This window comes from Dermacentor variabilis, chromosome 3, assembly GCF_050947875.1.
Source record: "Dermacentor variabilis isolate Ectoservices chromosome 3, ASM5094787v1, whole genome shotgun sequence".
In the NCBI taxonomy this organism is placed as follows: domain Eukaryota; kingdom Metazoa; phylum Arthropoda; class Arachnida; order Ixodida; family Ixodidae; genus Dermacentor; species Dermacentor variabilis.
In genome coordinates this window covers 211,409,893-211,437,785 of record NC_134570.1, presented here as the reverse complement: position 1 = coordinate 211,437,785, position 27,893 = coordinate 211,409,893, and the positions used below count along the sequence as shown (strand labels likewise).

Here is a 27,893-nt window from a genome sequence, read left to right as displayed (position 1 = left end):
AGGGAATCTCCCACGTCTCAATAATTTCTCTCGTCGTATACGAGTGCTGATTGCCGTGTTATAGTTTGTTAACGAAGCTTCCCCTCAAGTCTAAATATTTTGAGGCAGATTTCCTAGTCTATAAAGCCGCTCGAGTTCACGCTGCTCCTCTGGCGGCCATTTTTCCAACAAATTATGCCTTCCAACCACTCAGAATGCCGGTGACAACTTCACGTTTGATCAATTCTGGATATTGTAAATAGTAAACAGCTACTTTTGCTTACATGATCGGCCATGACATTGAAATTGCTGATACAACGGAAAGCATTGCACTGGATGCACGTATATAGAACTGTGTATGTTGAGTGAGATAAGAGCTGCACTATAGGCATCGCAGGCAGTTTTAGTTGGAGGCAAACTTGCAAGTGCGCCTCGAATGATAAATTGTTTTGTCTAAATCGAAACAGCGCGAATTGGTAGGCTGCATGAAAGAGAGACATTCTTATTGAATGACAGGAAGTTATTCGGCATATATCTGGCGATCACTCAGGAAAGGGTTGTTGTGGAACGATGAGTCGGTTCTGATGTACTTCGCTATAAAAACGCGCGAGATAGTGTCGAGCAGCCTATATTGGCTTTTGTGTGTGTATATATATATATCAATTCTAAATATTGTAAGGCAGTTTGTCGTGTGCGTATCATGGACACGCATGCTTATATCGCCTTCCGTTTCCCTACCACGGTTGCGCTTTAAAACCAACAGCGCGCGCATGCGATCCCATAGATGAGATGAATACATATATATAGAAAAGTATCAGTCATAGCTCTCGTAGTATAGCCTTCTGAGCCGCTTCCCTTTTCTTTTTCTTCTCTTTTTTTTCTTTGAAAGAAGTCCTATTAGGGTTATTATAATTACAGGAAGGTATTTCGCCCTCGCCAGCAGCAGTACTTGAGATAGCTATTCCGGCGGCTAGCTTCCCACGCTATGCGTGCCGCCCCCGCACCTGTTTAAGCTTTTTCCTAGACGCTAGAGCTATACAATATCCGCGCAACCTTGAGCGATCGGAAAGCGCGTTTTCCACCCTGGGCCGGCGGAGAGGGGAGATTTCTTTCCGGCCGCGAAGCTCTCTACATCTCAGTAAGGTGCCTCGCGGTGGTCTCGTGCCGAAGATGCCCTCTCGGTGAGCGCATATTTCCCCCCACATCTTTTAAGAGATTCAATACATACAAGCATTTGTCTCGCAAACCAGATTTATTTCAAGGGAATTTCCCACGTCTCAATAATTTCTCTCGTCGTATACGAGTGCTGATTGCCGTGTTATAGTTTGTTAACGAAGCTTCCCCTCAAGTCTAAATATTTTGAGGCAGTTTTCCTAGTCTATAAAGCCGCTCGAGTTCACGCTGCTCCTCTGGCGGCCATTTTTCCAAGAAATTATGCCTTCCAACCACTCAGAATGCCGGTGACAACTTCACGTTTGATCAATTCTGGATATTGTAAATAGTAAACAGCTACTTTTGCTTACATGATCGGCCATGACATTGAAATTGCTGATACAACGGAAAGCATTGCACCGGATGCACGTATATAGAACTGTGTATGTTGAGTGAAATAAGAGCTGCACTATAGGCATCGCAGGCAGTTTTAATTGGAGGCAAACTTGGCAAGTGCGCCTCGAATGATAAATTGTTTTGTCTAAACCGAAACAGCGCGAATTGGTAGGCTGCATGAAAGAGAGACATTCTTATTGAATGACAGGAAGTTATTCGGCATATATCTGGCGATCACTCAGGAAATGGTTGTTGTGGAACGACGAGTCGGTTCTGATGTACTTCGCTATAAAAACGCGCGAGATAGTGTCGAGCAGCCTATATTGGCTTTTGTGTGTATATATATATATATATCAATTCTAAATATTGTAAGGCAGTTTGTCGTGTGCGTATCATGGACACGCATGCTTATATCGCCTTCCGTTTACTTACCACGGTTGCGCTTTAAAACCAACAGCGCGCGCATGCGATCCCATAGATGAGATGAATACATATATATAGAAAAGTATCAGTCATAGCTCTCGTAGTATAGCCTTCTGAGCCGCTTCCCTTTTCTTTTTCTTCTCTTTTTTTTCTTTGAAAGAAGTCCTATTAGGGTTATTATAATTACAGGAAGGTATTTCGCCCTCGCCAGCAGCAGTACTTGAGATAGCTATACCGGCGGCTAGCTTCCCACGCTATGCGTGCCGCCCCCGCACCTGTTTAAGCTTTTTCCTAGACGCTAGAGCTATACAATATCCGCGCAACCTTGAGCGATCGGAAAGCGCGTTTTCCACCCTGGGCCGGCGGAGAGGGGAGATTTCGTTCCGGCCGCGAAGCTCTCTACATCTCAGTAAGGTGCCTCGCGGTGGTCTCGTGCCGAAGATGCCCTCTCGGTGAGCGCATATTTCCCCCCTCATCTTTTAAGAGATTCAATACATACAAGCATTTGTCTCGCAAACCAGATTTATTTCAAGGGAATTTCCCACGTCTCAATAATTTCTCTCGTCGTATACGAGTGCTGATTGCCGTGTTATAGTTTGTTAACGAAGCTTCCCCTCAAGTCTAAATATTTTGAGGCAGTTTTCCTAGTCTATAAAGCCGCTCGAGTTCACGCTGCTCCTCTGGCGGCCATTTTTCCAAGAAATTATGCCTTCCAACCACTCAGAATGCCGGTGACAACTTCACGTTTGATCAATTCTGGATATTGTAAATAGTAAACAGCTACTTTTGCTTACATGATCGGCCATGACATTGAAATTGCTGATACAACGGAAAGCATTGCACCGGATGCACGTATATAGAACTGTGTATGTTGAGTGAGATAAGAGCTGCACTATAGGCATCGCAGGCAGTTTTAATTGGAGGCAAACTTGCAAGTGCGCCTCGAATGATAAATTGTTTTGTCTAAATCGAAACAGCGCGAATTGGTAGGTTGCATGAAAGAGAGACATTCTTATTGAATGACAGGAAGTTATTCGGCATATATCTGGCGATCACTCAGGAAATGGTTGTTGTGGAACGACGAGTCGGTTCTGATGTACTTCGCTATAAAAACACGCGAGATAGTGTCGAGCAGCCTATATTGGCTTTTGTGTGTGTATATATATATCAATTCTAAATATTGTAAGGCAGTTTGTCGTGTTCGTATCATGGACACGCATGCTTATATCGCCTTCCGTTTCCCTACCACGGTTGCGCTTTAAATCCAACAGCGCGCGCATGCGATCCCATAGATGAGATGAATACATATATATAGAAAAGTATCAGTCATAGCTCTCGTAGTATAGCCTTCTGAGTCGTTTCCCTTTTCTTTTTCTTCTCTTTTTTTTTCTTTGAAAGAAGTCCTATTAGGGCTATTATAATTACACGAAGGTATTTCGCCCTGCCGCGGACAACATCAGTCCCTTTCCACATAAGTATGAGGCTCGGAGCAGGAGCTTTGGCGCTTGAAAGTAACGGTTGGCTTCACGAACCAACCGACTGAGCTACCTTTCCGGGCAACATTGAAGGATCACGAGTTCAAATCACATGTTATGTTCCTTTTTTCCCTTTTTTTCTTTTAATGTATTTTCCTTCCTTTTATCACTGTACGGAAACCCTCCTAAAAAAAATTATATATCCTCAATTACGTGTGGCCACACATGTGCAGGTCATAAATACCAGGTTCTCTAGCCGAGTGCCATCCATGCGGTATAACCGAGCTCAGATTGGTCCACCTTGACTGATCAAATAGGGCACCACTGTAGGTTAAATGAGGCGTACAACTCCTGCGGGACCCGCCGTGGTTGCTCAGTGGTCATGGTGTTAGACTGCTGAGCACGAGGTCGCGGGATCGGACCCCGGCCACGGCGGCCGCATTTCGATGAGGGCGAAATGCGAAAACACCCGTGTACTTAGAATTAGGTGCACGTTAAAGAACCCCAGGTGGTCGAAATTTTCGGAGTCCTCCACTACGGCGTGCATAATCAGAAAGTGGATTTGTCACGCAAAACACCATAATTCAATTTTTAATTTAACTCCTGCGGGGACGGTAGAGTATCCGTCTCCAGTGCCAGAGGACCGTGATTCAAATCCCGGTGCCGCGCAATTCTCCACCGGGAAATAAAAAAAAAACCGTGTGTTGAGAAAATTGCACGAACAGGCCTGGAGTGCGGCCTGATCCCGCTGACCAGAACCGGTAACGCACTCTCTCACCAGAGCAGGATTGGCCACCCTGGTGCAGTACTTGGCCACAACCTACTATATGAATACAACAATCAAACCCCGGCCCTCAGTCCCCAGCAGCAGCGAAGCAACTGACCACGGCGGCGGTCAGATCTGTAACGCTGCAGAGGGTGCTAAGAATACCTGGCTCCGGACAGGCCGCCATTGGAATCTGAACCTGGCAACGTTTAACGTTAGAACGCTATCTAGTGAGGCGAGTCTAGCAGTGTTATTGGAGGAATTAGAGGGTAGTAAATGGGATATAATAGGGCTCAGTGAGGTTAGGAGGACAAAAGAAGCATATACAGTGCTAAAAAGCGGGCATGTACTGTGTTACCGGGGCTTAGCGGAGAGACGAGAACTAGGAGTCGGATTCCTGATTAATAAGGAAATAGCTGGTAACATACAGGAATTCTATAGCATTAACGAGAGGGTGGCAGGTCTTGTTGTGAAACTTAATAAGAGGTACAAATTGAAGGTGGTACAAGTCTATGCCCCTACATGCAGTCATGATGACCAGGAAGTCGAAAGCTTTTATGAAGACGTGGAATCGGCGATGGGTAAAGTCAAAACAAAATACACTATACTGATGGGCGACTTCAATGCCAGGGTAGGCAAGAAGCAGGCTGGAGACAAGTCAGTGGGGGAATATGGCATAGGCTCTAGGAATAGCAGAGGAGAATTATTAGTAGAGTTTGCAGAACAGAATAATATGCGGATAATGAACACCTTTTTCCGCAAGCGGGTTAGTCGAAAGTGGACGTGGAGCAGCCCGAATGGTGAGTCTAGAAATGAAATCGACTTCATACTCTGCGCGAACCCTGGCATCATACAAGATGTAGACGTACTCGGCAAGGTACGCTGCAGTGACCATAGGATGGTAAGAACTCGAATTAGCCTAGACTTGAGGAGGGAACGGAAGAAACTGGTACACAAGAAGCCAATCAATGAGTTAGCGGTAAGAGGGAAACTAGAGGAATTCCGGATCAAGCTACAGAACCGGTATTTGGCTTTAGCTCAGGAAGGGGACCTTAGTGTTGAAGCAATGAACGACTATCTCATGGGAACCATTAAGGAGTGCGCAATAGAAGTCGGTGGTAACTCCGTTAGACAGGAAACCAGTAAGCTATCGCAGGAGACGAAAGATCTGATCAAGAAACGCCAATGTATGAAAGCCTCTAACCCTACAGCTAGAATAGAACTGGCAGAACTTTCCAAGTTAATCAACAAGCGTAAGACAGCGGACATCAGGAACTATAATATGGATAGAATTGAACAGGCTCTCATGAACGGAGGAAACCTAAAAACAGTGAAGAAGAAACTAGGAATAGGCAAGAATCAGATGTGTGCGTTAAGAGACAAAGCCGGCAATATCGTTACTAATATGGATGAGATAGTTCAAGTGGCTGAGGAGTTCTATAGAGATTTATACAGTACCAGTGGCACCCACGACGATAGTGGAAGAGAGAATAGCCTAGAGTAATTCGAAATCCCACAGGTAACGCCAGAAGAAGTAAAGAAAGCCTTAGGAGCTATGCAAAGGGGGAAGGCAGCTGGGGAGGATCAGGTAACAGCAGATTTGTTGAAGGATGGTGGTCAGATTGTTCTAGAGAAACTGGCCACCCTGTATACGCAATGCCTCATAACCTCGAGCGTACCGGAATCTTGGAAGAACGCTAACATAATCCTAATCCATAAGAAAGGGGACGCCAAAGACTTGAAAAAATAGACCGATCAGCTTACTGTCCGTTGCCTACAAAGTATTTACTAAGGTAATCGCAAATAGAATCAGCAACACCTTAGACTTCCGTCAACCAAAGGACCAGGCAGGATTCCGTAAAGGCTACTCAACAATAGACCATATTCACACTATCAATCAAGTGATAGAGAAATGTGCAGAATATAACCAACCGTTATATATAGCTTTCATTGATTACGAGAAAGCGTTTGATTCAGTCGAAACCTCAGCAGTCATGGAGGCATTACGGAATCAGGGTGTAGATGAGCCATATGTAAAGATACTGGAAGATATCTATAGCGGCTCCACAGCCACCGTAGTCCTCCACAAAGAAAGCAACAAAATCCCTATAAAGAAAGGCGTCAGACAGGGAGATACGATATCTCCAATGGTATTCACAGCATGTTTACAGGAGGTATTCAGAGGCCTGGAGTGGGAAGAATTGGGGATAAAAGTTGATGGAGAATACCTTAGCAACTTGCGATTCGCTGATGATATTGCCTTGCTTAGTAACTCAGGAGACCAATTGCAATGCATGCTCACAGACCTGGAGAGGCAAAGCAGAAGGGTGGGGCTGAAAATTAATCTGCAGAAAACTAAAGTAATGTTTAACAGGCTCGGAAGAGAACAGCAGTTTACGATAGGTAGCGAAGCACTGGAAGGGGTAAGGGACTACATCTACTTAGGGCAGGTAGTGACCACGGATCCGGATCATGAGACTGAAATAACCAGAAGAATAAGAATGGGCTGGGGTGCGTTTGGCAGGAATTCTCAAATCATGAACAGCAGGATGCCACTATCTCTCAAAAGGAAAGTGTATAACAGCTGTGTGTTACCAGTACTCACATATGGGGCAGAAACCTGGAGACTTACGAAAAGGGTTCTACTGAAATTGAGGACGACGCAACGAGCTATGGAAAGAAGAATGATGGGTGTGACATTAAGGGATAAGAAAAGAGCAGATTGGGTGAGGCAACAAACGCGGGTAAACGACATCTTAGTTGAAATCAAGAAAAAGAAATGGGCATGGGCCGGACATGTAATGAGGAGGGAAGATAACCGATGGTCACTAAGGGTTACGTACTGGATTCCAAGGGAAGGGATGCGTAGCAGGGGGCGGCAGAAAGTTAGGTGGGCGGATGACATTAAGACGTTTCCAGGGACAACATGGCCACAATTAGTACATGACCGGGGTAGTTGGAGAAGTATGGGAGAGGCCTTTGCCCTGCAGTGGGCGTAACTAGGCTGATGATGATGATGATATATATATATATATATATATATATATATATATATATATGGTTGGGTGTGCGTGGTTCGCTATGTTTGCCGCCAGCTCGTCACGAAGTGTCCAACAAGTTCGACATATCAAACGACAAATGTGTAAACACTTGTGTGCCTGCCAACGAGAACATTTGTCCGTCTGTCACGTGAGGCTAATCGCTACAAAGATATTAATGTACAAATTGGAATAATTTCGAACGGTAAAATTTTCGCGGTGGTGAGTTTCGAACCTACGACCCCACGCTTAGAAGCCGAGTGTCTCACCCACTGTGCCAAAACACCCACTTTTTAATGACATAGGTGTGCGATTTAAGTAAAATAGAACAAAGAAAAACGAACTAAGCTCAACAGAAATTTTATGTGAGTGAAGATACCTTCAAAGAGAGGCAAGTGCAGGCGCCCAGTAAAGACATACAGTCCGAGGCTGTTTCTTGTGCAGCGTACACACTACGAACGTAAGCAGAATATTCCCGAAAAAGCGCCCGACTTCTTCGCGGTGGTTCGGCGTGCATGCCGCTGATTCTAAAGTGCCAAAGGCTAAATAGGCCAAGTAACACGAACACGTCATATGGTGGATCACACGGATCCTTAAAAGGTAGGAAACGAATTATGTATGGTGTGATGTCTAAACATTTCTTAAGTGTTCTTTGCATAATGTCCCAGAAGAAAACGGCAGCCTTACGATCTACTGAACAGTGGTCAATCATTTTATTATGAGGGCACAAACTGCAGTTTGTCGACCACTGCACGGATAAGCTAATTTTTCAAACAATGTTTTAGCGGGAAGGTTGTCCAATGGAACCTAAACAAAAACGTTTTGATCCCTAGAAGAATGTACATTCGACGAACACACTTAAGTACGTCTATGTAATAACATCTCAAACAAGGCGCACGATAATGATGAGCAGAAATCAGTGTGTCCCAGTGCAGCAGAAAATTTTTGGCAGGAGGCAGTCAAAATATAACCATAGTAAAGATAGCCTTCAAAACGCGAAAACCTTCTAGAACCTCCTTGAAGCATCTCTGACACATGACGACATAGCTATTTTATGGAGGTAACTGGTTCATTGAAGTTGTAACATCTCCCTTATAATTGGATGGTTTATATCACTAACGAAGAATAAATGCGAGGCAGGTTGTCTTACAAAAAGGCGAACGAGGCCATGACCCCACTCTCACGAGGAAAAAAAAGGTTATCACGTCGCATTAACTCAAGGCGTGAGTTCTACGCATAGTTAGCAAACATGCCATGGAAAGCTTCCAACCTAAGCCTCTAGCAGTGTTATACTTGCAGGGCAGCTGCTAGGAACGCATTGCAAGCTTCATCTCAGCTAAATATGGACCTCTGCGGCTCTTCCAGTTGTTAAGCTTGCGTTGAATTTCTGCAACATCCGCTGAGAAGTGAGCATTACTGTTGCGATATTGAGAGAGGGGTGCACCTATGTACTTGAAGTATTGCCTCCTCTGACTACTTGCGAAGCGAAATGGAATTGTTTACCATAGACCTAACCAAAACACTGAACTCTTCTTAAAGTTCACTGCTGCATCTTAACAAAGCTGTTTTCTTATGAAAAGCGAAGCTTCTGCATTTTGCTTGCCAGCACGGAAGAAGAGGACTATGTCATCTGCGTAGGCAAATACACGGACGTCACTGGAAAACAATTTCAAATCATTCAGTATTCTGGAGTGAGCCGGTTCAAGTACAAAGCGAGTAAAAGAGTAGGCAAAGGACAACCTTGCCTATTATTACCTATGAGCCTTTTTGCGCCATTAACATAAACAGTGATGCCTTTAAAAAGGAAGAGACCCAGAGTTTATGTGCTCTAACACACGAAAGAAGAACTAGTGATCAACTTTCAAATGCTTTTGCCAAGTGAACGTGAACTATTGCAGCCTGTCCTACACTTTTTGGTACACAGTCTAGCATAGACCGCACAACGTGGGGATGTGTCTAGAATAATGCTCCCCTAATTTCAAATGTTTCATGGTCTCCCACCACATATCGAATTATATCTTCAACGTGACTACCTAATACCTTCGTAAATATTTTATAATCCCGTTTATAAAGTGATATGGGGCGATATTCCTCTACTTTCTGCAGTTGCATCGATGCTCTTTGGGACACCCAACGTGCTCCCGTCATAGAGGGTGGCGAGTAAGTGTCGAATTCTGTAAGCTTTTTCACCTACATTTAACAGAAAAAAGCCAATAAAGAGTCAAAGCATCGATAGAGTTCTGCTCTCAAATCGTCAGGCTCAAGAGTTTTGCCTACAGATAGCGAAGCGATGGTTGGATAATCATATCATATTTCATTACATCACATAATCTATCATCATATCATAATCCCATCATCATATAAACATAATCATGTTTTTCTTGACTGAGCAATGGCAGCAATGAAACAATTTTTTTCTTACAGTCACTAATAATTAATTTCTGACATTAATAAATATTATCATAGTGATCAGTAAAAGCTTTATTCATTCTAGCCTGGTCATTACCATACGCTCCCGCATACTCCATCTCGAGCGTTTGCTTCTTCAGATCATGCCGACGCTCATCACCAAGCGAACGACTGCAAGGCATTTGCTCCAAATACCGACGAGTACGCCTACGGACAAGTGCAACTCCGTATCTCTCAATGTATATTGTCTGCATTAGCGCCTTCATCTTGTAGATGTCTTAATGTACTTGCCATGATGTAGGCATTCAATATCGTGTAGCTGGCCTAGCAATTGGTACAACTTCTTCTGTTTTCCTTATTTCTCAAAAGACAACATAGAAGCTTCTTCAACGGGTATCATTTTAACTATTTGCTTTAATATATCTCACTGCACAAAGAGAGATTAAGAACTGCTACTTGATACTTCAATAAGAATTTCTGGGACGCGCTTGAGAAAGCGCTCATGCGAGAGTAAAAGATTCATTTTTTTCCTAATTTTCAGCTCATCCCCAAACTTTCAATTTGTGGTTGCCCAAACAAACTGACACCACACTGCGATCACTGAAGAACACAAGCTGCAGAGTATAGGCGTATAATCTAGGGAAGAGAGGTAATGATATATAAATCCGATCAAGCCTTTCATGAGATGTACTTTGATAGTGTGTGTAGCGAAATGGGACGTTTTTTGGTTCCTCTATATCATGGGGAAGCTGGCAATCACATGTCATGTCATTCAAAGCATCAACAGTGCTACGATAGCGCTGCCATGTAGAGGACGAACCATGTGCACTAAAGACGCGAAGTCATCTGAGACAACCAATACACGATCAGTGCATAAGTGCTGGGTCGATGAACGAAAGTAGTCCGCCCGGTCACATACTCTATTTGGAACATACAGGCAAAGAAACCTCCAAACATCACTTTGCATACTGACATTACACCATATAAGGCACCCTTGCTTGCCGAAAGTGAATATATCTTAGTCATATGAATGTGTTCTACCGGTGATCTAAAACAAATGTCAGTGAAGAACAGTTTCTACGAAGGCGTTGTTGAAAGATTTGGCGATGGCGCAATAAAAACGTTTTCTAGGACAATATGTAAAACCAACTTGAAGCATTGTAAAAATAAAAAAAATTCTCACGTCGAAAAAAATGTAATGCCAAGCACGCCAGTGGTCGCGATATGCGTTTTCTGTTGGGGCATTCCTTCAACGACCGAAATGCCACTGACCTCTGAGGGCTCCATGCGACTCGTCCCGTAACACTGACAGATAAGTAGTTAACGGGTTTGTACGGAGGATAAGGAGTGATGCGATGTTAATAGACCTCATCGCGGTTGATAATTGTTCGACGCGGATGGATAGGTGCTAAGTGATGTGGGCTTAAAATGATCGGAGAAATTCTGATAAGGTTTACAAGCACGGATGAAATTGATAAGGGTCGGATTGATTACTATAAGATTGATAATGGCCAATAATTGTTGGTAAGAGTCGCATCCAGTACGGTAATATTGATAACGACCGAAGAAGATAATTATTGGTCGGATCTAGGCTGATAAGGACTGATAAGTGTTGATAACTATTTTAATGGTCTGTTTAGGTTTGAGAAGATTGATAATGACAGCGGGCTACATGGAGATGAGCAAGTGGCACAGGGTTTATGCACATTTAGACTGCTCCAGTTGGTAGAGATTTCTCTCACGTAAAAAAAAGCGTTCAGTTATTGAAGAGAAAAGTGCATAAACTCTTTCGCATCATGCATACAACATGCACCCTAAGAAAATTCTACCTTTAGCGGTGTTTCTTTCCTGTCTATAACACGCCCTTACACATTTAGAGAAGAATCTTTAGAGAAACAACTCACCCAACTGTTGTTTAGCCAGAATTACATCCTTTTCGGCAATGGGTATCAAGCCTGAGTTACACCCTTTACACTCAACGGCGTTTGGACAGAATTGCACCCCACGTTTATTAAGGTGCTTTTGACAGGCACAACGCCATCTTTGATTAAGCTTGTATTATACAGCATTCCACCTTATCATATATGTTCTATACGCATGCATCAAGCATAAGATAATCATGTATTTACACGCAGCTGACCTGAGTGGTGACGATATCGCATGACTGAAGTATGATTCATTGATGACAGTCCTCAGATAGCTTGTGACTGTAATACTATACTGCAGGCAAACAGAATTCTTCTATGTGGAATAAACAAACGAAAGTGTTCTGTCCTACGCATGCATAGACATAGAAAGATCAGGTAGAGAAACCTCAGCAATTAGGAAATTATTTGCTCATCCCTGTTATAAAAATTATGAATACATACACAGCGATACAAATACAGGCAAAGAGTCTTCGGAGCAGGCACTTAGTCACATGGGCTGAACTCAGGAAACACAATAATTCCTAGTAGGCGACTATAGTTTAAAAAGGGCAATACTTTTACCTGAAATGCAACAAAGTTCATGTCGCTTTACCAGAGATACCATACATCTAATATATTTGAAGCCTTATACACGCGAGCTAAGATGTCCACTGTGGATAGCAATGAAATAATGTGCAGCACATATTGGATTGGACAAATCGACATCTAGAGAAATCTCCTCGAAAACACAGCTTATGATGTGTGCTGCCTTGTCATAACCTAAGTCAAACAGTTGGCGGTTCTTTACCTGTCAGTGATGTATCCCGCATCAATGATGCGAAGAAATTGGCCCTTTTCAACTGAACGAAATAAATAGCCTCTTTCTTCAATACTCTTTCCTGTTAAGGTCAGGGATGCTGTACGCCAAAACAAACCGACACCACACTGTGATCACTGAAGAACACAAGGTGCACAGTACAACCGTATAGCCTAGGGAAGAGAGGTGTCTCCGAACTCTGTGTAAATGATAATGACACTATATTCCATCACGTAAAATTTCCTGCAGGAATATCCTCCACGCGTGCCAATGCCCTCAATGCCTACGTGAACAAAATCGCCTCCTGTGAATGGCCGCAATAGAAACGCGCCATATTTGAGAAAAGCAAGCGTAAATGAAATTATCTTTGCAAAAATAATAAAAACTGACACGACTTAATTACTATAAGTTAAAATGCATTACGGAGTGCCAAAGAGTTTAATGAACGTTGTCATTATCACTACGAATTTTTTAATGTGTTTGCTTCTCTGTTTGTTGCCAGTGTTCAAGTGCTTGACCTTAAAAAGCATATATTTATTACTACAGCAGCGCAAAAGGGTCGACAAGAGAAAATGACCACAAGTACTGATAAACTGACAGTTCATGGCAATCTGAAAAGAATAAACACAACATGTCCATTTGCGTGTAGCACTCTCTTACATTCGACTTTAAGCAAAGCTTTACGACAGATGTCGAAGTCCAGTAGGTTTATAGAAGAAATGGCAATGGAAAGCTCACAGATTTTTCATATAGAAAGTGTCAATTATTTCACGTACATTTTAACCTTTGTTCCTGATTATGACTTGTGTTCTTCCAAAAAATGGCTTGTAATCACATCTGGCAATGCGCTTGTGGATGCTGTGAATGTGTGCATTTCAAATTCTCGCGCTCGCATAGCGTCTGATTAAGGTAGGCGCCAGTGTAACGAATGTACATTTATCCACAGGATAGCGGAATGTTGCACAGCATGCCACAGACACGTGTGACTGAATGACTGCCACGGTTTACACTGCACAGCTTCTCTATGACTGTCCTACCGTGTTTATTTTTTTGCACCGTGACACACACACTACACTTTTTCCTGAGCTGAATAAAACAATAGGAACAGCAGACGCAACATGTTTGGTGCTTCTGCGGAAAAAAAACAGGCCAGGTAACTCATGGAAAAGCCTGCTCTCTGCAAACTATGGTGATTGTTTTCCCCCTCTATCTATTTGATGGTGCACAACAATCTGCTTCCCCGTTGCAAAATATACTATAGTCAGACTGGTCCCTGCCTAAACAAAAGGTGATGCCAAACAACCTTTAAAGAGCAAGCTTTTGTCACATTGATCAGTACATCATTGGTTATGTGGCTACAAGATCTCTTTGAATCATAGTCACGATCATAGATCACATCATGTGAAATCATCAATATACTCCTCAGAAGAAAACATGAATTTTGAATTTGTAGCGCCATTCAATCTGCTTGAAAGTGAAATGAGTCTTCTTGAGAAATTTGTTTGTACTTGCACGCGATCGTGCTTAGAGGCGCAACTTGTGCTATGACAGACAGGGTAATAAGGGCTTGAGGCCTTGACATCACTAACCTATGACTTATTACCTGTCTCGGAAATTGTTGTGTACGCCCCTTTTTGCATTCTGTCTCTGTCGGAATGCGGCCGCCTGAACCTGTAAAACAAACTGTTGACCTGGTGCAAGGTATCATCGTCTTTTATCAGCTGAGGAGAAGCCAATAAGAGATGGTGAACGTTGATACAGTTCAAGTAATGTTGCGCAACAACAAAAAAAAAAAAACGACACAGACGTAAGAGGAGAAGACACATCAAGCATCCGTGTCGTTTCTTCATGAAGCACAATATAACTTGAGGAATAGATTACCAACTTGCCCGGAAGGCTATTCTCATTAAGCTGATACGATATCAATGTGTGATAGGCAAAGAAAATTGCAGCTGCAGATCGTAAGTAGTGAAGTTTTCAGTCATAATTTGGGAGTGTCGGTAGCCAGGGCCTTGTTTCTGCCTTTCACATTTAGGACTGCTTTCATAGCGCTCCGTGCGCTCGACACCGATGGCATCCGAAAGAAGCGCCCGTTTAGTCGTCAATAGGTTGTCGACGACATCGTCGACAAGCGCCTTACTCGGTATTGCCTGTTGAGGGAGCTGATATTGGGCTTATGCGCGGTATTAGAACCACACCTGCAGCAATTTCTAAGGCGACCACATTGCATACCGATGAATGTACGGGTGCTGGGCCGCTTGCCTTGAGGTATTACAAGCAATATATTATGTAGCTTTTTTTTTTCATTTCCGTAATTGGTATGGAAATAAAGACGTTTAGTCACTTTGTATTGCGGTGGTGGTGGTGGTGGTGGTGGTCGGCAATTCCTGCAATTGAAAGCGTCTTTGTGCGCCAAACTGGTTATCGTGCGACCGTCAGTCCCATATCTCGCAGAAAAGCGAGAAGACTCCACTGCAATGGTGGTGCCGTGAACGGTGGAGCGCGGTATCGCTTGTCTGTGCTGTAGCAGACGCCCGGAAAAGGAAGCCGTCGAATAGGGGTGTGCAGTGATTTGGCGCCATGAACATAGCCTAAACTACATAAGCATGATATGCGATCATGCTATCAGCTCCCCACACTTGTTTCGTTTCTTGTGGTTTAATCCGAGCTTTGCACCTCATCGCTCTAATATGATGCCCTAACCTAAATGCATTGCCAATTCGGTTGCACTCTTATCTCAGCGTGAGGACTTCTTTGGCTATGAAATTGCGTACGAATATCGCAGCCTAGAGATTTCCTCCGCAGTTCCCCAGCATCTTCTTTATGAACACCAACGCGGCCTTCTCGTGCAAGAAAAGGAAAATTTTTAAAGAAGGTTTTCCTTTTAAGTCGGCACGTTTTGTTTACGGCTATCGCACAAATTACAAGTTAACAGTGTCACAAATTATAAGTTAACAGTGGGGCACAGCAAACCATTCAATTCAACTCAAAGTCCTCTGCCACAGTCTTACCTCCACGTGACCACATGTCATTATAAATGTGTGATGTAGTTCCTTAGTAGTAATTATGCTTTCTCTTCTTAAATTATATAAGTGACAAACGGAAACTTATCTGTAGGGAGCAGAGCTTTTAAATTGATTGTCTTAACTGGAATCTGGCAACACAAAAGAATGATCACACTATTAAAGCTTACGTACTCTTCTTACGTCACCTAGAATATGTATTCCACACATTTACACCGTGTTCACTGTGCTTTTTTGCAGAAGCTCCAGTTCTGTCTAGAGGGTGTCTCCTGGGCGAAATGGGTACGTCGACCTAGCACAGTGTCACTGAGCTCAATAATTGACCACTCGCTCCTACGCACGCTAGTAAGGGAGGCAAACATGTTGTTGTTAAATAAATTTTAGTGGTATCGTTAACACGCTAAAAATTTAGTCTCGTTCATACAGATATTTTATGAACATTTGCATTATACTGTGCTTTATGTAACACCTTAAGAAGGAAATCGTATTGTATGTGCAATGTTCGGTGTCTCATCCACACACTTAATCCATTATCCAGTTAGTAAGGTGCCAAGGGAAGCGATGCGCAGTGGGGGGTTGGAGAAAATTACGAAGGGCAATGAAATTACGAAATTTGCAGGCACAACTTGATATTATCTAGTGCAAGACATGGGTAATTGGAGGTCGCCATGCAGTGGAAATAATAATAAGCTGCTGCTGCTGCTGGTGCTCAAGACGATCATAATTCTGGGTATATTCTGGGTGTATTGTCGCCTACACTAGTTATTCTGCGGGTATAAAGAAAGTTCTCTGCATAGTAGCTTGCTGAAAGTTTTGCATCACTAATGTTGCGATCATTCCTTTAAAAGGTTGCTATACTGAGGCAAAGAAGTCGCTAAAACTTCCTTTATATGTTGCTCCAGTGTCACCAAATTTGTACATTTGTAATACGAGGTAATCAGTGCTACTCAGAAGCTAAATAATGAGTCAGCATAACAAAAGGTGATAATACACCCATGTGTGTAGTCACATTTAATATAGGGAAACTCCAGCGAGTGCGACTGACCACGTTCGAAAACGGCAACGTACGGATGTTCACAGCGCGTCATGTAGTCGTTTCTAGCTTCTTGCGTGTGCGCTGTACGAAATGAGAAATGCCTTATTTCAAATTTGTGTGGTTCAAACTGAACTAAACTACGGAAGCAGTTTCTTTTTCATGCTAATGGCCTAATTACGTTCAGGTCTGTCGTTCAAGTTCACCAACGCAGTAGACGCAGGAACTTTGCGATTACGGTAGGCTTAACCTTGGCTAAACGTGATTCGCATCGGCTCAAACTGTTTGTGCGGATGGCGAAAGCTGAAATTCGTGCAGCCAACAAAGCAGCACCACTTACCACAAATCTATTTCCCGTCCACAGGGAACGCAACTTCTCGCGACTGCATCTTCTCACACTAAGCCAAGTTCACGATAGTCGGCACCTCCATGCTCTTCTCCTTCTCGTCTGCAGGATCCCTGCGTTCTCTACGTAGAACACTCCTGACGTCATACACAATATTGCCTGTAATTGAGGATGACGTGTGGTAGGGTGTTCGAGGAAATTAATTAAATTAATTTGTAAAATATCTGTGCAACTCTCAAATCTGCTTTTTAAGGATATTATGGTAGCGTTCAGAGGAACGTAAACCGCGAACTTGCTCAACGTTAGTTGATATCGAAAAATAGCCGGAGTTGCCCTTAATCACATGCACTGATGTCATCTTTAGTTCAGAGCAAATAAGACTGCAGGACTAAACCAGACAAAAAGAGAAATTTAGAAGGGAGGAAACAGGGCGGTTATCCATACGGACGTCTGGTTTGCTACCCGGACCTGGCGAAAGGGGATATAGAGAGCAATAGGGGGGTAGTGGACATAAAAGACACCGTTTTGCGCACATCTGAAGGTGAGCAGCGAGCCCGTAAGCAGCCGCGAAGGTCTGTCGACTTGACACACTGCATTCACGCAATCGGGGCTCTCTGTGCCTTAGACCGCCACGACCATGGTACAAGGATCTTCACTTCCGAAAGAGGTCTGAAGTCGGTGGGAAACGTGCTGAGACGAGATGTCAAAAGAAAATTATTTATCTCTTCTATTGCTGTAGACTGCTTCAATTTGACTATTTATTAAGATGCAAATGCGTGTGTGCCGGTTTTGCATTTCCATTCACTGAAGTTCCTACAGTAAACTTTAAGAGCGTAACCACTTGCACAGAGAAGACAGGGAACTGCGCAAGCGCTTGTGTTGTTCCCTAGCTTGTCCGTGTGTCTTTTCTCCCTTTACATTACTGAGTATATTAAAGCAATTCGCAGAGCACAAGGAATCGCTGTAATATCTTTACTTTTATTTTCAGCTCCTTCGCGGCGTCCTGCCAATAAAGCAAATGAAAGCGGTCGAAAAAATGATGGTAAGACTGAATGTTGAATTTACACCACTGTACCTACCTGCCCTTCATCTACAATGAAAAGTGGTCGACTAAGACCGCAGAGCTCTAGTAAACGGAAAACTTCAACAGAACACATTAAACAATAAATGTGGACCTTATAGCGATAAGCATCGGATGAATGTAGCGAAACAGTTATTGCCTGCGCAGACCTGTCATACCACGAGACTTGTAAGCAGCCGGGTTGCTCTCACGCTTCCGCCACAGAAGCTGCGCTATCTAGCGGTGCCGAGACAAATTCCGCGCGTGGCGGGTGTGTAAATGTATATATCAGACAAGGTTGTCTCAAGGAATGTGACTTGTGTTCAACTCCGCCCGGCATTTGAGAGCTGTTTTCTTTTGCGATTGAAGTCTTGCACATGCCCTGTAACCCCCGTTGGCATCAAACAGTTTCAGTGAATAGCGACACATGCTTAGTGGCACATACCCAGTAAACCATAATAGCGCCAAAGAGGTCCACGCCAAAAAAAGATATAGGTTATTGGATCGAAAAAAAAGGTGCATACGAGCCGTCCACTCGGGTGCAGCGAAGCTATAATTATATAACCATTGATTATTATGTTTCAGATCGAAATTCAGTAACTGAAAACTATTTGCGTTGTATTTACATTTCACATTGATGCCGCCATCGCATATGCGGACCTTCAGCAACGGACAAGAACTGTTGCGGAACATCGCTCAATACCTTTCATGCAAAACACAAATCGACGTTCCATGTGTTTTCGACGTTTGTCGGTGCCTTGTTTTATTTGTCGGTGCCTTGTTTGTCGGTGCCGTTTGTCGGGGCCTTGTTTAAGTTCTCAGCTTTTCTTCAAACCGTCCATTACATCAAAAGGGACAGCGGCGCTTCCGCATAAACAAACAAGCAACGGGTTTCCTGTTTTCAAGGACGTAGCGTACAATTTTACGGGGGACTATGATGGCTCTATCCAGAGAAGCGCCATCATGAGCGTCAAGGCAAACAGTGTGCATCTCACTGCACTGGACATGGCGGCCAAGCTGTGCGACGAGGCGGTGGCGACGTCCTTCCACTGTCCCCTGCACTCAATCCCGAGCCGCTGGAAGGACGCTCGCAGCGCTCCTATCACCTTCTGTCGAGGATCTTTCTCCTTGCTACATTGCGTCGCCTTCAGCACGGCCACGGCGCCGTCCTTGGCCACTCTGAACTCGTCGCATATGTCGGCCTTGGCACGCGCGTCGCGGGTTCTTATGACGTTGTAGCCTTCGCGTTGGCACGGAATCGTCTTCTGGCGGAGCTGGTAAAAGCGGCAGAAGCCGGTGCCTAGGCCGCCGTCGTCAACGTCGTAGCCGCCGCCTCCAGGAGCGTCCTCGTACTTTTCTCCACTCCCGGCTGTACACTGCTCCTTTCAGGCCGAGCGCAGCCGCTCCATTACCTCTTGGTTGCCCTGACAATCCTCGTTCTGGAAGATGGGCTTCACTCAGTCCCTGAAGTCGCGCAGAGCGTTACATGCCTTCGCCTGCTCTTGGTACACGTAGATAGATGCGACGAAGTTCTGGAATGTCCATCCACACATGAAGCGGTATTTGATCAACTCCTTCCAACGCAATTTCCTTCTGCACTCGGGTACTCCTGGCGGCTGCTGCTGGTTGCGCAGCTCCAGTTGTAGTCGTGCCCGTTCAGCCGGTGGCACCTGGTGCTGTTAAACGCCTTGCCCACAAGCACCGTGTACTGGCGCAGCGGCTGGCAAGACCGACCGTGCACGCGCCTTCTCGTAGAAGCTTCTGTTCCAGGTTGCGCTCGAACATGGCGCACAGCTCTAAGCAGTCGTCTTCGTGGCACCGTGGCTGTGCGACAGCCATCTGCGCCGTCCTGTAACCGACTCCTTCTCTGGAGCGGTTGCGCATCAGGAGAGCGCTGCCCGGCAGCATAGCGTTGTCAAGGTCTTCGCGCTACGGCGCCGCACCGTAGAATTCAGCTCTCGCCTTCGGGTCGTAGAACCGGCCGCTGCCTACGGGCAGGTTCGCCGTCGCCTGCCGGAGAACGGCGAACGCTGCAATGCAGGCGATAAACAGCAGAACCGGTGCCCGCGGCGCCATTCCGACTTTCTTATCCTTTGGCATTGTGGCTAATTCCCACTATGGGGGATCGACCAGGACTCAAATGGATAAAGTTTGGTGAATATCAACGAATAAGTATAAATCAATTACCTATTTAAGGCGCTGATGAACAACACTAATGTGGGGATGACTATATATTCACAAAAAATAAATTTGAACTGCAAGGACAAGTTATGGGATAAAAAAAAAATTACCGACGATTACGTTACTTCCTAATGCGAAATTTGAGCGCAGCAAATAAGCTGTTTCACCTTTTCGATAGATTGAGGCAAAGAAATCGAGCAACACATGTATGCGCTATCACAGAATTTTTTTTTTATTTTTCACACGTATTCCTTTAACAAAGACTCCACTAGGTAAGCTTCTGCTTCGGCGGCACGCACCTCTGGATTCTGACGGCGACGGCGCTGGGCCTCTGCTCTGGCAGCTCGTTTAGCAGCAGCAGCAGCAGCAGCAGCAGACGGAGGACTTCCATCGGTCGTCTCGCTCATGGCTCAGAAAGAACTGGTAGATAATTTCGCAGTGGCGAACGGCAGCGGCAATTTCGGCTCGGGCGGTGCACATATACAGATCCGCCGCCACCGATCTGGCTCTCTGATTGCCACCGCACAGGGCGAACGGCAGCGGCAATTTCGGCTCGGGCGGTGCACATATACAGATCCGCCGCCACCGATCTGGCTCTCTGATTGCCATCGCACAGGGGTTGCATTGGAGGAGGAGCGAAGAAAGGAATTAAGTTCGAGCCGGCGCTTTGACAACCGGAGACTCGCAGGAAGAGGGGGGAGGGGGGCGGCGTGTACACCCAGCGGCAAACGATGGGGGCAGAAGCGCGCGCAGCAAGCGGACAACACGATAAAGGGAGGAGGGAAGAGATATCAGCGACTGACTGATGCCGCTGACGCCGATAGTGAGTCAACCCCAGCTGCGGAGTTGGTTTCAGGGACAACGCCGCCGATGCCGACACAAACAATATGATACCCTCGCTTCCGCAGCGCTAAGAACCAGGTCTAGCCGTGGGAAGGTGGTCACGTATTCGTCGACGTGCCGGGGCCTACGTGAAATAACCGGCGCGTCGGCAACTGAAGAGCACCCTATCCGCCACACAAGAACAGGGGGGGGGACCCTTTCCTCCTCTTTCTGCATGGCGGCGACGGTGTTCTATGCAGTCACGTTATCTTGACTCTCTAGCGGCGTCAGCGGCATCCAGCGGTTTCAGTCGGTCGCTGCTAGCGCTGGGGGGATGAAAGGGGGGCGGAGCTGGTTACGAGGCCGACGACAACGCCGACGACGACGCGAAACCCAGGAACGGACGCCAAAGAGCTGCGCTCTAAAACAAAATGATAACTGGCTTACCAGCAACCTACTAGACAATACAACAAAAACACACAATTCAGAGACAAAGTACATATACGGATGTTGAAACAAACTATCAGATTACAGGAGACGAGGGCAGCTAGAAAGAAGTCTCAACAGAAAGTGTGAACCTCATAATGGAAAGAAATTTACGCATTTTTAGATGTATCAATATGGAAAAATTACGGCTTAACGTATTTTGCGTTCTCTTGAGGGGAGGAGGGTGTGTGCCTGCTGATAATCTTGGAGGACGCTTAAGCTTCGCGTTTAGAGGTGGCACGCGATAGCATCAAAAAATGCCTGACTGCTTCTCATGCTTCCTGGCAGCTGCAGCTTATGTAACCTTTGTCGGGAAACTCTGGCGACGAACACCATGCACGAAGGCGAATTTCTGGTAGAAACGCGGCCTCTTGCATGGGCCGATTCCTGAGGAAGTGTATAGCAGTGCCACAAAATTAAGTTATTTTCATGTGTCTGTTATTGTTCCGCACTTCTAACATTAAATTAAAATAAAGGCATGCACTGTCGGTGTTTTGTTTCATGACATTTGTTTGGTGGCTGTCGTTCTCAATATTTCGAGGAATAACCTTGTCCAGAATGTAACACAAGGTATTAGCAATTTTAGTGATAGAATGGCGTTAAAATATAACCCGCATATACATCATGTCATATACGAAGGCGTGGCAAGTACATATGCTCAAACATATGCAGACATTTTCGCTCACGGACAACCCCGCTGGCACCGACATCGTCTTTTCTGCGACACGAGGCCCTTAATGCTATGGTGTCAAAACAGGACTTCAGTACACTACATCTGCAGAGAGAGAGAGAAATTTATTTACAGAAAGGCAGAGAGGTTGGCCTGAGCTATAACTTGCTATGGCCTTATACTATGCACTGGGGAAAAAGGAGGGGGACAGAAAGGGCTGATGAATGATGATAATGGGATAAGGAAGAGATGCGTGTATATAAATTTACAGAGTTGTAGCATCTCTAAAACCGTGCGTCCAGCCCAGTGGCTTGGAGAAAATCTGTAGCGGCACTTGTTACCAGGGCTGCGCTGTTCGCATTAGGCCAAGGACCTAAAAGAAACTCGTCTGATAGCGGTCCCTTATGGGCCTTCGCAATAGAAGAGACCAGCTACGGTCGTTTTGCTCGTACGCGGGACACACGCAAGATGTATGGTCGTGTTTCTGGCACCTCACAGTATTCGCAGTTCGGGCTGGTATCACTGCCACCTATCATATGTCTATAACGGTTGGTGAATGCGACACCAAGAGGAATCTGGTGCACCATGCTCGTTTGGCTTGTTTTGAACTTGTGAGGCATACTAAATTTCATTTCTTGGTCCCATTTGTGTACTCCCTTGTGTCGTCGATCTGGTTGGCTCCAGTGTTCCAACGTAGACTTGCGTATTACGTGACGAAGTAGGGCGTTTGTGTCTGTTCGTGAGAACGGAATGCGTACTTCCGAAGCTTTATCTAAAGCAGTTTTCGCTTGAGGGTCTGCCTGTTTGTTCCCTATCACGCCACAGTGTGAAGGTATTCACTGAAAGTTGACATTGTGACCATTTCAAGTTGCGTGCTCGAGATGCTCTGTAATTTCTGTAGCCATGGAATAATACGGGCCCCGTCTGAGGACACAGTCAATCGTTTGAAGAGCTGGCTTGAAAGTGTAGAATAGCGTCCATGTGTCAGGAGGCTCCTCGGAGAGAAATCGAAGTGCCTCCCGGATAGCAACAAGTTTTGCGCAAGCTGATGTTGAGCTATGGCCTAGTTTAAACCGCCTAGAGATGATCATATCTGGAATGACGAAGGCTGCAGTGGAGGCATATGGTGTGACAGACCCATCGGTACACACGTTGACAGTATCTCCGTACTCTGCATAAATGTGCAACATGGTAAGTTGCCTGAGGCCAATAGATGTAACGGAAGACTTTTTAGTAATTGCAGGGATCTGCAATCTAACGAAAGGTTTAGACAGAACCCACGGGGATGTTCTCGGAATACAAGCGGGAGAAAATCTTGACGGTAGAACACTCTGATGACACGATGTAGTCCTTGAAAAGCTGGAACCTGGTTGAGTGGAGGAAGCGATGACAGAGGATGGTGCCTGTGTCGGGTCAAAACGCGAAGGTAAATTCGAAGAGGCTCGCAGAGCAAGTATACCCCAATAGGACAAGCGCGAGCTTCCACTATTGTTCTGTTGGTTGACGTGCATCGTGGGAGGGCCAAACATGGGCGCAATGCTTGAGATTGATTGCCCTCCAGCGCGCACACACAGCTAAGTCCCACGCTTGATAGCGCAGGCATGCTATACCGTATATACCCTACCAATAGTGCTTGGTACAATTGGAGTAATGACGACTCCGAGGGGCCCCATCTTGTTCCTGCAACGACACGAAGGACGTGAAGAAAACTCTTCAGCTTTGATTTCAGTGAGGCGATGTGTCTTGACCAAGATAATCCATAGTATATGACTAAGCCAAGGAGTCTGTGGTTTGTAACTGTAGCTAGCACACCACACTGTGTAGCAGTATCGCTACTCCCTTAACGATTATCGGACACCTTGTCATTCGTTTTGGCGTGAATGTGATCACTGAAGAAAATTTTTTTGAGAGCTGGAGGCCTTGACGCCGCAAATACTTAGCTGTGATTGTTACTGCACGTTGAATCTAGCACGCATGTGGGGCGCGGGTGGCTCCAGATGCCCATATGCATGTGTCATCCGCATGTGTGTTAATCTTCACCGTGTTAGGAAATCCAGATGCAAGGCCAATCAATGCAACATTGAAAAGAGTTGGACTGAAACTCCCCCTTGTGGAACACCTCGGTGGATGCTGTACTGTCCAGTGTAACCATCACTTGTTGACATATACACCTTGCCTTCATTGAGGTAGCTGACTATGCATGCATATAGCCGCCCACGGACGTCTAAATCTTCCAGTGCATCAAAGAATGCATAATGGAGTACATTGTCGTATACACCCTTAATGTCCAGAAAAACAGCTCCAACTAACCGACGGTAACTTTATTCCTGTTCAACAGTGGAGACCAAGTCGATAGCACCGTCAATGGAAGAACGGCCTCTTCAAAATCCGCGTATAAAATCAGGAAAGCAATTATTTTTCTTTAGAAACAATTCTAGCCTTCACAAGGCCATTCTTTCCATTACCTTGCTGACGCAACTGGCTAAGGCGATGGGCCTGTATGAGGAACGCTCGTTAGGGTACTTCTCCGGTTTAAGCAGGGCTACGACGCGACTGCATTTCCAACTATCTCGAACATTTCCTGTCTCTCACGTCGTATTATAGAAAGATAGAAGAAGACGTCATGATTCTGTACCAAGATGGCAGACTGCAGCGTACGTGATTCCGTATGGTCTTGGTGCCGATGAGCGTCGAGAAACCGAAATTGCAGCGTCAAGCTCTTGCATCTAAAAAGGTACTTCAAGTCGCTCATCAGTTGACGGCGGCGCGATGGTGACAAGGGATGAAGTCACGGCATTAGATGCGTCAACGATCAGCTTAGCGTAGTCGTTTGCTACCTCCAATTTGGTTTGGCGTTGATGTAGAGCCACCGCACGGAATGGGTGTCTTTGTTGTGGAGTTGTATAGAGACTTTGCATGACCCGCCAGATCTCAGATAGAGGCTGTCTTGGATCTGGGGATCTACAGGATGTCCTCCAACGCGGTCTGTCAAGCTTGTCCAAATGTGGAAGAACATGTCGTTCAGCTCGGCAACTGTTCTAAAGCTCTGATGGTGACTTTGTTCTCCCTTATCGCCATTCCGTACGGCGACAAATTGCACGAAGGGCCTAATATTGTATGTCAACCGATGATCTGCGTCTCGGTACGCTACCTTTTCTGGTTTTGTCCCGCAGGGTAGAGGTAATGATGTGCTCTATTTCGGATGGAGATAACATACTCTGACAGGCGGTGCCGACAGAGGTCTTAAATAAAATCCATTCTGTTTGATGAATGCAACGTGAGGCTGAACGGCGAAACGAGCTGAAGTAAACGTAAGTGGGGTCGTGGTCACTACCATGAGTCTCTAGATCCGTCGACCAGCATGCTTAAGACAAAAGGCTTCTTGATACAATCGTTAGTGCAACACAAGTGCTTTAGGACATGCCACGAATAAATGTAGGAGACCCGTCATTGAGCACATTTCGTCCATGACTACACATAATGTCGGCCAAATATTTGCCACAATAATTCATCAATGTGGTACTCCACAAGGGATGGTGTGCGTTAAAGTCACCAATCGCAATATGAAGACCTTGCAATGCTTGCAGCAGAGACATCAGGTGCGAGCTCTTGGATGGATGTATGCTCCAATCACTATAACTGTGCGCCATCTGTGTTTTACGGCAGGGCATACGTAATCATTAGCAGTATGCAATGGGACGTCATGTTTTAAATACACAAGATTGTGGCATATAAAAACTAACACTTTTTTATCAGGTTTCGTCGTTACGAGACCACATCTGGACATAGACATACGGAAAGATGAATCTATATTAGGTTCACAGATAAGAATAACTGGAAATTGGTACTTAAATACCCGCTGTCGGAAATACGACAAACTACCGCGTAGACATCTAGCATTCCATTCCATAACAAGCGATTGACGCATCCGTTCTGCAAACATCACCGCCATACTTGCTTAGCGAAGAACCAGTAGCAGTGGTTCCAACAGTTCAAGTAGCTGCACGGCAACCTTGGCAGCCGGGGTATTTAGGCTGGAAAGAATCCTGCGCATGGAGCCCATCATATTTTTCAACATACTCGTGATGTCACTATCACCCATCTTTTCATTTTCTTCAGGGCATGTAGGAGCGTTACATAAGGGCGTTGCCGCAGGTCTTGATGTTAACGAGGGCCAGTGAGTCTCCAACGTGTTTGGGGCCGATGATGAGTCCCCTTGTACTTTCGTAGCATACAAAGGTACTGAGGCACGTGCCTCATTCCTCAGACGAGGAGGAGGTGGATGCTGCACTTGAGCTGCCGATCCTTCTACGCGAGGAGGGCTGCGGTCCCGTTGATGTCAGTGTCGTGAACGGCGACTGCGGTGGCGGATAGCCCTTGTCGCTTCCCTGTGTGTGGAATGATCTGTACCCATCTTTTTCAGAATAACCATTTCCTTCCTGATCTTTGGGCACTCTTTTGACGTTGCGTCGTGGGCACCAGAAGAATTTGGACACGTCGCAGCAACGTTTGAATTGGTGTCTGCGTGAGGTCCACCACATCGTTTGCATGTTACTGCATCCTTGCAAACTGCACTGACATGCCCAAATTTCATACACTTGTGACATTGTAAAAGCCTCGGTACGTAAGGACGTACCCAATGCCTCAGGTATCCAACCTTGACGTGTGTTGGCAAAGTTTCCAACTGGAACACTAATTTCACACATTGGGATTGTCCAAAACCGTGAAAGCTGTGTACAGGAGCCAACGATCAAAGTAGTTTCGCCAGGTCAGTGTCTGTCATATCAATATCCACGTCGTAGATGACGCCTGTCGTCGCTTTCTTGCCGTATGTGGGGTATGCGCGAACAGGGAGTCTTCCCAACTGAGTGACGTTTTTCAGTGTTTCCACTATTGTCGGTGCATTAACTTCCACCGAGAGGATGTTCATTCGAGCGTTCATACGTATCCCTTGTGTTTGACCATGGGCAGTTCGTTCGAAATATTCTGACAAGCTCTGCCTATTCAAGGAGTTGAGGTTGTCTGTTGTCTTTGTTGGTACGTATGCAATAGTGTTTGACTGCTTACCACTTGCCTTTTTCATCGCCTGATGACTGCTAGGTGACGTTCCTCGTATCTTCTTCTGCAGACGTCGGCTTGGCACCAAGGTAAATTACTGTCCTAGCCCATATCATCAGTAGAGGAGCCATCAGATGAATCAATCGCGACGATGCTAGTATCGAAGAGCTCACTCACGTCACTGGCATAACAAACTGGCCGCTCAGGACCCGATTGATGGGCTTGGTTTGAGGCCCCCTTTGCAGAGGACGATGTCAGCCCCTGTCTTCTTGTCACTGACTGCAGAGATCACAGAAAATATATTGCAACATGCAGAGAGCTCGAAGCTTTAGCTGCTCGCTACGATCCTCTACATCTGAAGATAAGTGACGTGAGTATAGGATGATTATTCAGGCTTCAAAATTTGTAGCACGAAGTCATCACACCAAGTTTGAAGGCTTACGTAGAAAAGACTAGAAGAAGGCGATATAGAGTTCTATTTATAGGCACACCATAGCACTCTCCCCAATTAACAGCCTGAGCAACGTAATATCATTGGTGTCGTTGTTTCTGCCGCAGCATTGCAGGCATGTTCTTAATCAGTAGGAACCACTCTGTAGCATTGTTCCCCGCGATAGAAGCACCATCCCGGTGTGTCTAAAAAGAGTAGTCTGAAGCAGAGTCAAAAGCCTTCAGCCGTCCCAGGCTACACACCACGAATGGTCCAAGCATGAACCCTTTCTGGCAGAAATTGGTACTGGTCCTGAACTAAAGCTGGCGTATTGGCAAGATGCAACGCAATCGAATGTTGACCAACATTATGCCAGTGCTGCTAGCTGCTAGCCATTGATCTGCTAGCTTAGTACCAGCGCT

The 27,893-nt window shown here is 45.4% G+C and overlaps 1 protein-coding gene across 2 annotated transcripts in view; it reads left to right on the top strand.

Moving 5' to 3' along the window:
* Positions 1 to 27,893, top strand: part of LOC142574417 (uncharacterized) — a 156,167-nt gene that overhangs the window by 112,305 nt on the left and 15,969 nt on the right. Inside the window, exons 4-6 of one of the 2 annotated variants that reach the window (XM_075683505.1) lie at positions 9,336 to 9,389; positions 15,626 to 15,667; positions 17,753 to 17,806. In XM_075683505.1, coding sequence (XP_075539620.1) covers positions 9,336 to 9,389; positions 15,626 to 15,667; positions 17,753 to 17,806 — 150 coding nt within the window. The remainder of the gene's footprint in view (positions 1 to 9,335; positions 9,390 to 15,625; positions 15,668 to 17,752; positions 17,807 to 27,893) is intronic. The other variant, XM_075683506.1, reaches the window with a different exon arrangement.